General features: G+C 37.2%; 1 protein-coding gene across 1 annotated transcript; it reads right to left on the bottom strand.

The window, feature by feature from the left end:
* Nucleotides 1-13,005: 13,005 nt before the first annotated feature.
* On the bottom strand, nt 13,006-13,467 carry LOC149172919 (uncharacterized). The gene has a single exon (XM_089426509.1). The coding sequence runs from the start codon at nt 13,465-13,467 to the stop codon at nt 13,006-13,008; it is 462 nt and encodes a 153-aa protein (XP_089282635.1).
* Nucleotides 13,468-13,843: the final 376 nt, after the last annotated feature.

The following is a 13,843-nucleotide window of genomic DNA, read 5'->3' as shown; positions in this document are numbered from 1 at the left end:
GGATGATTTTTTATTTTATCTCACTGAAGGAGGTGGCAATTTTGTCTTGAATTAGAAATTTGTCCAGCCTTTCCTTTATATTATTTTTACCAATTCTTTTGTTGCTCCATGTATACTTCCCATTGCTAGGAGGCATGTCCATTAAATTGCATGTTTCCATGATTGATTCTACCATTTCCCTTGATGGATCAGCATGATATTTCCCCCCAAACTTCTCCTCTGCATTCAATACCAAGTTGAAATCCCCTCCTAAAATTATGTCGTTGTTTTGAGCTTGCAAAAGATAATTTTTTAACGTGATCCAACAGCCTTCCTTGTCCCTATAGTGGTTAGGTGCATAAATATTTATAATGTAATATATCTCTTTTGACTTTTTGTTTTTCAAGTCTGTTTTTATCCAATGCAACTCTTTTTTTTGTTGAATCAACTCCAAATTCTCTGTTTTCCATAATGTACATATTCCTCCTGAAGCTCCAATCGCTGGGATTGATGTTCCTTGATAGCTTTTTATTTTTTGGGTCATTGTTTCCATTTCCTTTTCATTTATCTTTGTCTCTTGGATCATAAAAATATCAGGCTTCTCTGATGCTATTAAGTCTTTCATTGCCTTAAATTTTGGCATACTTCCCATCCCTCTACAGTTCCAAGAGACTATATTCATTATCACTTTGGGTTGAGGGTAGAGGGACCTTTCCCTCTGATAGCGTCAGCATTTTTCTACCTGGTTTTTCTAAGAAAGTGTCCAGTGATTGTTGGGTGTCCAGTTCCATTTCCTTTTGCCGTAGCTTCATCTCTGATTTCTTTGTTGGATTTCCTACCAGCCCTTTTTGGGTAGTCAAGGGAGGAGAGGAGATCTTTAGAGAGGGTTCGTGTGATAATTCGATCAAAAGAGGGGGGAGGAGGGCTAAGGGAGAGGATGTGAGAGAAAGGGGAGGGAATAGAGGGGAAGGGAAGGAGAGGAGGGAAGGAAGGAGGATCAGGTTCCACAAGAGATCCAAAGGGATTAGATGCCAATAGACTCGAGGAGTGGGCGAGATAGAAGAAGGTAATAAAGATGAGGAGGGAATTATTATTATTATTGTTAACGATAATTAAAATAAATTATTAAAAAATAATGCTTATATTTTTTAATAAATATAATAATAATTAAGTATTATGATTATAATTAATAATAGTTAACATTTTAATAATTAATTAATTATTAAATAATAATAATAATTATTATTATTTAATTAGTTAGTTAATTAATTATTATTAATTATAATCATAATTACGCCGTAAGGCGTTCCCATTTGAAATGAATTGCCCCAGCCGCCACCGTGTTCTATTGTTGACCGTCGATTTATGGTGTTAGACGATTGAATGAACTGTGATCGTTGATCTAAAACTGTTCAACTGAACGGTGAAAGGTTAATGAGGAAGCGAAACTAAACGGTTAATGAGAAAGCGGAAGCGGGACGGACGCACCGGAAGAGAGCCCTGCGTATGACGACTAGGATCAACAATATTAGGAACGCCACTCATCCAGATAATATGGACTTCTCCTTGAGTGCAATTGATAAGATCTTCCAGGACGTGGACAGTATCGGGAACAGCAAGCCAGAGCGCCTCGCTGTGCCAGAGTATCTGATCCTCTGCATCAATGGTGAGGCGGTTTCTTGGTTTTTAAAATTAAATCCTCTGAATCCACATTTCTTGGTTTTTTTAATTAAATCCTTTAAATCCATGCTGAGGCGGTTTCCTTGGTTTTAAAATTAGATCATCTGCATCCATGATGAGGCGGCAACATAGATCCATGGTTCCACAGAAAACGAGAGAAACCCAGCCTTCCAAATTCACTGTTGAATATGGATGGCCGGCGTCGAAGGGCTTTTGAGGAGAAATTCCTGAGATCCTGCTGTAAAGTGAAGATGTTAAAAGATTGAGTTGGAGGGCGTATACGGTGCATAGTGTTGGTGCTTGCTCCAGAATGGGTTTCTCCGTTGTGGTATCCGGTAGTGGAATCACGGTTGGGCGACCATTTTCTCCCAATACAGCGGCCATTCTCTCATATTATTCCTGTAACGTAGACATTGAATCTAAGGGCAAAGAAGAAGGGATTGAGCAACGTCGTAAGCCTTGCAAATATGATGTCTCCCTCAGAGGTAAGCATTTACTTGACGGACTATGGTAATTTTGTTGGCTGCCATTGTCGATTGCACCAAGGAGAATAGGGGATTTTATCAGAAACGCATACATACATGTGTGATAAAGAGAATGTTCAGATTTCACTGTACTTCCTTGTAAGATAATTCATTCATTTATAATTTACAGGATCAACAATATTAGGAACGCCACTCATCCAGATAATATGGACTTCTCCTTGAGTGCAATTGATAAGATCTTCCAGGACGTGGACAGTATCGGGAAGAGCAAGCCAGAGCGCCTCGCTGTGCCAGAGTATCTAATCCTCTGCATCAATGGTGAGGCGGTTTCTTGGTTTTTAAAATTAAATCCTTTGAATCCACATTTCTTGGTTTCTTTAATTAAATCCTTTAAATCCATGCTGAGGCGGTTTCCTTGGTTTTAAAATTATATCATCTGCATCCATGATGAGGCGGCAACATAGATCCATCGTTCCACAGAAAACGAGAGAACCCAGCCTTCCAAATTCACTGTTGAATATGGATGGCCGGCGTCGAAGGGATTTTGAGGAGAAATTCCTAAGATCCTGCTGTAAAGTGAAGATGTTAAAAGATTGAGTTGGAGGGCGTATACGGTGCATAGTGTTGGTGCTTGCTCCAGAATGGGTTTCTCCGTTGTGGTATCCGGTAGTGGAATCACGGTTGGGCGACCATTTTCTCCCAATACAACGACCATTCTATTATTCCTGTAACGTAGACATTGAATCTAAGGGCAAAGAAGGGATTGAGCAACGCCGCAAGCCTTGCAAATATGATGTCTCCCTCAGAGGTAAGAATTTACTTGACGGACTATGGTAATTTTGTTGGGTGCCATTGTCGATTGCACCAAGGAGAATAGGGGATTTTATCAGAAACGCATACATACATGTGCGATAAAGAGAATGTTCAGATTTCACTGTACTTCCTTGTAAGATAATTCATTCATTTATAATTTATAGTCATCGCTGTCATCATGTCATGATTCTGATAATAAATTTATGTATTGTTGTGAAAGAAACATTGGTTTTCATCTCCAAGATTCCAAAATGGTCAAACTCCATTTTGCACTGCGAATGATATTTGCATTTAATTGATTATATCTTTTAACGATGTTTGCATTTAATTGATTATATCTTCTAATTTGATAAATATTGCCAATGAGTATATTCCGGGAGTACGATGACTTAGGTTCTGTCTCAAAACATCCTTGAAACTCATCTCTTGCTCTGAGGTTTCTCAGAATCCGCATAACCATGATCTGCTGTTGGCCAGCAGTGTTTTCTTTGTCCAGATTTGCAGTTATTGATTTATTTGGGAGAACCTGGAGAAATTGGATTAGACTGGTTTTGGTTTTGGCACTTGCAATGTGGGGGCAGCAGTGTTTTCTATTTGTCCAGATTTACAGTTTTAAGAATTTTATTTGTGTTTATTATTATTATATTCATATAAAATTCAACAGCTCTCACACAGTATTGGTTGATATCTTTCCAGTATAATTTCAGTGTTTAGCATTATTCTATAGTTTAACGAGGCGGAGGAGTTGTTCGGAAAGTTTTGGAAATTCTGGTCATATTTAGAGAAAATCTGGCCAATATTTTTGTAAATCCAAGTTATGGTTGTTAAACTTCAAAATTTTAGGTGTCCTATACGTTTTTGATGCGCTGAATCCATTTCGACCATCAAAAACATAATTCAAACACTGCTTTTACAAGATTTTTTGAATTTTTTTGCCCAAATTCCAATCACTTTTGGCCGTCTAGGCAATTCCTCTACCTTGTTAGACAACTCCTTATTGTATTCATATAAAATTCAATTTCTCCCTACGTATTTGGTGGAATTTCATAAGAATTTGTACTCCCTTGAACATTATGTGGTGTTTGTACTCCCTTGAACATTATGTGGTGTAGACCCTGCCAAATAGATTATATATTATATATGCTATGTGATAGTATCGATGGTTTTTCAAATAATAATTACGCCGTAAGGCGTTCCCTCTGAGAAAGACATCCCTAAAATGTGACGTGTGCAATCCTGAGCCATTGATTTTGTGTGTTAGATGATTGGGGTGTTTTCTGTCGTTCGTTTAATCTGTTTTTTCATAGAAAAATAGTTTTTTTCCCATGGTAATGGGCCATGAAAGGCCAGGCCTGCTCTGCTGGCGATGAGACTCTTCCGCTGGCGATGAAACTCTTCGCAGAGACTGCCTGCTGGCGATGAGACTCTTCTGCTGGCGATGAGACTCTTCGCAGAGACTCTTCATGTCTTTTGCGACCAAGGATCCAAAGCTGTTCGATAGAGCAGATGAGTTTGTGCCCCGTCGGTTCATGGGTTCGGAAGGGGAGAAGATGCTCAAGTACGTTCTCTGGTCCAACGGCCGCGAAACGGATGAAACGTCCACCGATAACAAGCAGTGTGGGGGAAAAGACATTGTTGTGATGGTGGCGCGGTTGTTTGTGGCGCACTTCTTCTTGCAATATGATTCGTATAGCATAGACCAGTCGTTCTCCGTCACGTTTATGACGCTGAACAAGGCCACTTTCTAAGATAAGAATACGCGAATGTTGGGTTTGCAGAAAATAGTATTTGAATTCATTTTAGATATTGCAGGTTCCATATGGATTTTAAATAAATTGCCTAAACTCTCACTCTCCAGAGTGTATCCATTGAAAAACTTGGCAGTTAAGAGTTCTCTCTTCAGTGATATTAATGCATGATTGAAGTACCACATGACCATAATTCAGGACCATAAGATGATACAATAACCTTTTGCAGCAACAATACAAAACATCATCCACTGTAACTTTATTACATGAAATAAGACTTGGTGTATTTGGATGATCTTTTATTGTATTGGAAGACACACCTCCTGGACCATCATTTATTTTAAGAATGTTAACGATCACTTATGTTTCAACATCAACTGATTCACTCTGATGATAGGAAGATTTATGCATTGACTCAGTTCCCTTCCTATTAGCACCGATGAGTAAATACTATCTGTGCTTTTTGTTGTAGTGCTCAATTCTAAAAGTGATTTTTCTTGTAAAGATTCCCTAAAATTTGTAGCAGTTTCTGAGCCATTCAACTTTGAACCATACATGATTTTAGCAGTTTCAGGATCATCAAGTTCGGGAGAGAATATCTTCATTTTTCACTCTTCTTCTTGTATGTGTTTTGCTTTTTGTCTATAATCCTTAAGAAATTCTTTCAAGAGAATAAAGTCAAGAAATTCACACTCTTGGAAAATGATTGTATGGACTCCTACAGAGTGAACAATATGACTCTGTGATAGTTCATGGCACAGTGAACACACCAGAAGCAGAAGACATGATCGCAAGGTTGAACTCGATGATCATGACGAGGTGGAGGTGACCTGCTAATACTTCGTCCCCATATAGGTTTGAAACATCAACGTCTTAGAGAACGACGACCATAACTTGAACTACACCTGTATCGAGGACTGAGACCCCGATGGCGACCACTTCCTAACCCTCCATTCTCGTACAAAATGACCAGGCTCACCATATTCATAAATTTTCAAATCATTAACAAGATCATACGGAATAGGTGTGTTGGTCTCCAAAACAACATTATCTATTATATTTGAATTTAAGTCAGACCACATATGGCATCATCTTGCACGCCATTGCTGTGAATTATTTCCCATTCTCTCTAGTTCTCAATTCAAATTGAAGTTTAAATGTGTTGTTCACGCAATTTGTTTTGAAATTTAGGTTCCAATTTCAAACAAATGTTAAACAATTATGCTTTTCACTCCAAAATAACTAATGCACCATACCAAATGCCAATGAATAAAGCAGCAACGCACAAGGGGACATCTCTCAGGGTCGTGTTATTATTATTATTATTAATTTTATTTTTTACCCTCCTTATGATGTAACACATACATTGAAAATGGCATCTATAGGGTGGAAGAAACTAACACCACAGAGATCTATAACATTCCAATAATAATTTTTCAGACTCTCTATCATCTACAATAATAATAATGCATTAACGTTGTAATAACATTGCACCTTATTCACATATTTGATTATTCACTTGCTCAGATATGCACTGTCATTTCATTCCATTGCGCGATCATATTTACGCCGTAAGGCGTTCCTTATGAGAAAGACATCTCTAAAATGTGACGTGTGCGATCCTGAGCCATTGATTCTGTGTGTTATATGATTGGGGTGTTTTCTGCCGTTCATTTAATCTGTTTTTTCATAGAAAAATAGTTTTTTTCCCATGGTAATGGGCCATGAAAGGCCAGGCCTGCCCTGCTCGTGATGAGACTCTTCTGCTAGCGATGAAACTCTTCGCAGAGACTACCAGCTGGCGATGAGACTCTTCTGCTGGCGACGAGACTCTTCACAGAGACTCTTCATGTATTTCTTCCCGGCATGCGTAGCCTTGTGCAGATAACAATAAGGTGTATGTACTCTGTTTTTATGACATTTTCATCGTCTTATGATAATGTGAAAAGGAATTACTATTTCTTTCCTTCTGTTATCAGCAGTTCAGATCCTGTCTAATTAGGAGGAACATATCGTTACTCTTTTCCGATGGTTGAGTTTACAAATTGTTTCAGGGCTTTAAACGGTTGTTCTATGATCTCTGAGCTCTCCTTAGGATTATTAGGTACGACATGATCAATAGCCTATATACTTCAGAATTAATTAGAGAAATTTATCATTATCAATGCCAATTTCATTTTCCGGAGTTCTGACCAACCACAGCCATATTCATTAAGTCAAGGTGGTGTTTAGGAGAATTGAGTATTTCATTTACATCGAGGGATCGTGTTCCGTGAATGCTTTTAGCATATGCTATAGAGGACGTGGTTCAATTGGGGAAGTTTAGTCTTTACTGGTGTTACCCTTAAAAGTGGCTGAGGACGCGATTTCTTTTCTTGGGGAAACAACATCCTGTATTTCTTCTTCAGTAACCGGCATCGTCAGTAGAGGTTGAAGTAGATTTCCTTGCAGATTTGAGTTACTACTGTGTTGTCTGGTATTCTATTACAGAAATTTTATTATAAACCCTTCTATTCTGAGTGGTTTTAAGGAAACGGGCACCGCTTCTTCCACCATCTTTAAGCCATTGAATTATTGACTTCTGTCTACAGAATACCTCCTTTTTCTTATCTTTTTGAATTTGAACCCTATCAAACTCATGAACTTTTTAATAACGCAGGGCTTTATGCCTTCCAGTATTTGAACGAGGGTGATTAATGTGGTTAAGCACTGTATCAACCACTAAGTCAGGCATGTCTGACTTCTTTTCTTTTATAGATTCTCATGAGTCTCATTCAAGGTTTTTGATAATATGCCCTCATTTAAAAGTTCATGACTCGGTAATCTTTCCTCTATTCATTTGAAGACTAGCCATGAGAGACAAGATGGGTAGGTGAAAGTGGCTTGCTGCTACAGTTTCCACCAAGTTTTAATTTTCTTACATAGTGGTTTGCCCAAAGGTGGGCTGGTGTGGCCCCACAAGGGGCCACTGATCAGTTGATGTCGTCATTGTTGTTAAGTTGGGCTGGTGTGGCCCCGCAAGGGGCCACTGATCTGCTGATGCTGTCATGGCTGTTAAGTTGGGCTGATTGGTCACATGATCAGATAGAGTCTATGGAAGCACCTACCTTATTAATGTTGGTTAATGCTTGAGAATTGAAGTATAAAGGAAGCATATGTGGTCTTCCTTGTACTTACTGTTATCCTTCCTTAGATTGGAAGGTGGTTTATGCTTGGAACTTAAAAAGTATAAAGGAAGCATCTATCGTTTTCAAGCCACAATATCAATTCCTTTTCTTTTACAACACTAACCATATCTATCTCCAGTTCATGTTTCTTTTGAATATGTTTACAAAAACCTAGTTGTTCCGCTTTTTTCTTTACATTTTGAAGCTTCTTAGAAAGGATTCACATTTTTGTTCATGTAATGTGAGTGTCTTCATTTCACTAATACTAGATTTTATTTTCTAAGTCTGGGTTGCCAAACTGCAGCTGTTCAAATGAAAATGGTATGTTTTTAGGCCTCTTCGTTTGAGAGGTCTAGATTCCAGATAGATATGCAAGTGATCTGAAAGAATTACTTTGAAATTAAAGGATTCACAAGGCTTTTCTAATCTTACAAAAAATGGTCCGTCCATATTAAGCCATAAGGATGAAAACCAAGCGAGATAATAATCACCTGATGCAAGTGATTATTGTTGAAAAATATTTCTAACTCTCATTTTACTTTGACATTATTTTATAATCAAGAAAATGTGGGAAAGAAGGCTATATTACAAGCCCATTAGATGAAGTTGGGGTAGATTTTATGGTTTGAAACTAACTCAACTGAACTTTTCTACATTGTTTTTATCAATATGAAAGCTTGAGAAGATAGGTGCAGGTGAAGCAATGGAGTTTTGAAATGGGTAGATTTTATAGTCTAACACTAACAACCAAAATTTTCTACATTGCTTTTATCAATATGAGATTCTAAGAAGATAGGTGCAGGTGAAGCAATGGAGTTTTGAAATGGGTAGATATTATAATCTAAAACTAACTCAAGCAAAATTTTGTACATCGTTTTTATGAATATGAGAGCCTGAGACTATAGGTGCAGGTGAAGCAATGGAGTTTTGAAATGGAAATCACAACAATAAAATTCTAAAATGAAACAACAAATGGATTTGGTACAAATTTGTTTTTGCTTGTTCCATTATTGTTGTATCTATGAATGGGTTTTTCTGCTTCTTGGCTTCGATCATGACCATTTGGGGTGGCCTTTTGCACTGATTTCCATCTGCTTTCATCATCATGAGCTAGAGAGTCTATGATGTGTTTTGTCTTATAAGTCAGTTCTATACAATGTTCAGATTTCAAAAGATTTCATTCATGGCGTTTCTTCTCCTGTAATTTCAATCAGGGTGGTCTCTGAATATTGCGTTTCCTTGTGCAGTAAATTCACTCTACATCATGGGGGAAGCTTACACACAGCTGGAGCTTAACATCATCTCAGCTCAAGATCTGAAGGAGATGCATCTTGTTGGCATGATGTAGACCTACTGTGTTGTATGGATCAATTTCGAGAAAAAATTGACGACGCAATTGACAGAACAGGGGGCACAAACCCTACTTGGAACGACAAGGCCATATTCAGAGTGGAAGAGAGTTTTCTCCGCTGTGAAACCTCTGCTGTGATGATGGAGATATACTGCGTGGGTTGCCTCAGGGATACCCTGCTAGGCACTGTGAGGGTCTTGCTTTCCACTCTCCTCAAGGGCTACGGGAGCACAGATTTCAGTGGGATGAGTTTCTTGGCACTGCAGGTCCGTCGTCCTTCTGGTCACCCACAGGGCATTCTCAACCTTGGCACCATGATTCTTGATGGAGTAGATCTTCACAGAATGAACAGATTCATCCCTGCAACTGGGGGTTGTGGGTTTCAGAGATTTGATGGGGAATCCTGTCAAACCCAGGCCTTCATTTGTGAGAAAATTACTGTCCATTAAACCTAATAATGTTTTTGATGCCCGAGAACAGCAAGCTCGCTGTCAAGGCTTCAACAATCTCGCAGGCAAGGAAGAGGGCAGAGATCAAGAAAAGCAGAAAGATGTTGATGAGATGGTTGAGAAAAAGGAGAAGAAGAAGCCTGTTGGCTGCTATCATATTCTCATGGCTCCAAAATTGAAAAGGAATAAGGTTGGATTGAGGAATGGGGCTGCAAAAATTCATCTCAGTCCATCTGACAGTAACCTCTGTGCCAAGGAAGATCAAGATCCTGCTGTGGCTTACAACAAAGCAATAGCAATTTATGCATAGTGTTATCATCAATAATATTATTGTGCAAGAATACCTTGGTTTTCTGTTATTATATTCTTTGTGCAAGTGCCTTCAATTCCTAGTTGATTCGTGAAGTGCTTATTATGGCATACATAAAAATTTTGAAAATCACGAACCACTGTGGATGAAAGACTAGTTTATGTAAAAGTTTGAATAGATATATGAATATGAAAAGGGCAAGTTCAGTGCCTTCAATCTGCTACTTCGATATATATTCTTAGCCTATGTGGATGAACATTGGTTTGTGTAAAAGTTTGAATAGATATGAGTCTAAATTTTGCAATGGGCATGTTCAATGCCTTCAGTCTGCTACTTTGATAGATACTCTTAGCCACTGTGGATCACACATTGGTTTGTTTAAAAATTTGAATAGATATATAAGTCTCAAATGGGTAAGTTCAGTGCCTTCAGTCTGCTACTTTGATATATACTATTAGCCACTGTGAATGAAATATTGGTTTGTGTAGAAATTTGAGTAGATATATGAGTGAATTGGGAAATTTCAGTGCCTTCAGTCTTTGATATATACTACTCTTAGCCACTGTGGATGAAATATTGGTTTATGTAAACATTTGAATAGATATATCATATATGAGTCTGAAATGGGCAAATTTAGTGCCTTCAGTCTACTGCTTTGATATATATAGAGTATATATATTTGTTTACAGGATGATCACTGCATTTTTAACTTATGTCCATTAATCAAATCGATCTTTCAAAGACACAGTAGGCTTTCCTAATCTTGCAGAAAATTGTCTGTCCATATTAAGCCATAAGGATGAAAACCAAGCGAGATAATAATCATCTGATGCAAGTGACAATTGTTGAAAAATATTTCTAACTCTTGTTTTACTTTGACATTATTTTATAATCAAGAAAATGCGGGAAAGAAGGCTATATTACAAGCCCATTAGATGAAGTTGGGGTAGATTTTATGGTTTGAAACTAACTCAACCAAAATTTTCTACATTGTTTTTATCAATATGAAAGCCTGAGAAGATAGGTGCAAGTGAAGCAATGGAGTTTTGAAATCAATGAAGGAGATATTGCATTTTCTAGGAAAAATGCCATCATCCACAACCGATTAACCAATTCTTTCTTCCTATGTAGCATCCTTGCTTTGACATAAGTTGGACAGAGATGAGGACTTACACCGACATTCCATATTCAACAGCTCTACTTAGACATTGACATAACTCATATAGACATCTCTATGATTGGGACTCAGCAACAGACAAACTCTGTTGTCAAGTCAGCTGCTTATGAAATGGCCAGAGTCTTCTTAAAAATTTCAATATTTCTACAGTTGAGGATTGTAGCAAAGCTCAGGGATCAAACTTAACTCCATGCTTATGAGGCATCCGCGTTATCACAGTTATTTGCAGCTCATTCTCAGTTTTAATGGGAAGGTGATATATGGTATATTATTGTTGCAGTGGCAGGGGATGGATTTTAATCGCTGGTTGGACCAAAAGAAATTGATGCAAATCAATATTAACTAGTTATTGATAATTTTGCCCACTGAGTTCCCTGAGGTTGAGTATAATTCTTTCCCTGCTTATCAAAGAATATTGCTTATCAAAGAGTATTGATTCCTTTTCAATAGGAGTAGCATGTGAGTGTCAGTTTTATAAAGAAGATTATTTTTATTATTAATAAAAATATAGATAGTTAGTTTCATTTTAAAGGGATATAAATATGAGTTATAAATACAAGACTTAAAAGGTTGTAAATATTTCAAGGGTTGTAAATATGAGTTATTAATTGTTTTTACTCAAAACATGATAAATAGCAATTTAGCAATTTCTTTTTAGTTGAGTGACTCAAATTCATGTTTCTTTAGGTTGAGGGTAAACCCACTAAAGTGGAAAAAATTGTGATTCCAATAATTAGAGGGATTGTCATCATGGGGTGATAAGAAATTTAATATTCCAAGAAGAGGAGGTAGTAGTAGATTCTAAATAAATTAGCAATGCAATAACATAAATGTTTGCAACAAATTTAAAGAGATCCACCTTGTTGAATAATGCACACACTACATGGATAATGGATTTCCACACTTTATGCCTTACGCCGTTTTCTTTGCAACATCTGGTGCAAATGATAGTAATAATAATATTTATATTATAATAATTATTTTTGTACTATTATTTTAATTATTATATGTTTATCCATATAAATATTAATGTTATGATTAATGTTAAATTGATATTATTAATAATAAGATTTATATTATTAATGCTTTTGAATCTATTTATTAATTTGATTATGTATTTATATCAACTATATTTATTAATATATCTGTGCTAATAATATTTAATTTTACATCCATATTATACTCCTAAACAAAACAATAATAAATTTGGGTTTCTTATCAGCCTAAACCCTTTACCACTTTATGCTTAATCGAATCATAAAAAAAAAACTAAGACAAACCAAAAGGGAAGCACAAACGCTCGATTAAAAAAACTACAATATTATATTATTTGTGTTATAGTAGGAGTGTATTTGCTTAGGATGGATTTTTTTTTTCAGGTCGAAAAAGCTATATTGCATTTATATCAGAAATATAAACAAGAACATTATATCAGTTCAGTTGTTCTTCATATACATGATATAAAAACATATGAAAGATCTATCACCAAGGCTCAAACCAAAACTGAAAGACGGAATTGTTCCACATATATGAGCCTAAAATAGGATCGGCATAAACCAGAAAAGCTCCCAATAAGATTGAATAGCATCTGAATAGGACTGCCTAATGAAACAAAATTTACAGATAATAAAGGACTGAAACTATAGAGGACTCGCAGTCCATAGAAAATCGAAGGCAGGAAAAGAAATGGATCCTGGTATACTGCTTCCGGCAGCAGGAGTATGTAAACACTCATGAAGAACCTACGATCACTGGAAAAGCAAAGCTTCAACGACTAGAGAGAAATATCAGAGCTTACTAGAAAACAAAACCAGAGAAAGATGAAAGAGCCAGAGTCAAGAGAAGGTTAGAAATCAGGAGGGAGGAAGTCCTGAATGGATATAATATTGCCCTCAAAAGAAACCTGCAAGAACCATAAACCTGGAGCCATCCGGAGCCCTTTTTTGGATAAATCATCTGCGGCTTGGTTAAGATCCCTCTTGATGTGACGAATGGACACACCCTTAGATCTGTTCCATAAAAAATTAATCCTATCAATCCATCCAGAGAGTTGCGGTTTCCTTATGATGTTCTTACCACGAAGACCATCAACCAAGACCTTAGAATCACCAAAAATGGAAACATCCTGGAGATTGACAAAAAGACAAAAATGAAGAAGGCCAGCAAGGGCCATCGCTTCCGCCTTACTGTTAGAACCACTCCCTCCATTCCAAAAAAGATGATAATGGCAATTTTCATTTACCACAATAAAAACCCCACAGCCACATTGGCCATCCTGTTCAGCCCCGTCGAAGAAGGCTCTCGGCATAGCAGACAGGTCTTGCGGACTCACACTTTCTTTCTGATTTGGATCCTTGGATATGCTTTGCGAGATCGATTCAAATATAGAAGAGATGGTGGAGATAATTTCCATGAGATGGGAGACCTTACCATTGAAGACAACCTTATTGTGCCATTTCCATATACACCATACCGTAATGATGAAGATTGATCTCCATGATTTCTTTTGAAGGTTGCACCATAAAAAAGCATCAGAAATAGAAGAATGAGACATGTGCTGTACACCATGGGTATTCTCCAGATTCCACCACAGAAGACGAGTCTTCTTGCAATCAAAGAAAAGGTGGAAGTTGGTTTCTTCTTCAACCCAACAGATGGAGCATACACCCGGACCCTGCCAACCG

The sequence above is a fragment of the Pinus tabuliformis genome, chromosome 4_2 (genome assembly GCF_031772625.1).
Source record: "Pinus tabuliformis cultivar Carrire ecotype Pingquan chromosome 4_2, CPIR1, whole genome shotgun sequence".
NCBI classification, from domain to species: Eukaryota; Viridiplantae; Streptophyta; class Pinopsida; order Pinales; family Pinaceae; genus Pinus; species Pinus tabuliformis.
Note: the sequence above shows the minus strand (reverse complement) of the source record. Positions and strands in the feature narration are given on the sequence as shown.

Bases quoted from the DNA above. Each gene is read 5' to 3' on its own strand.
- LOC149172919 (XM_089426509.1), bottom strand. From the start codon at position 13,467: ATGCCGAGAGCCTTCTTCGACGGGGCTGAACAGGATGGCCAATGTGGC.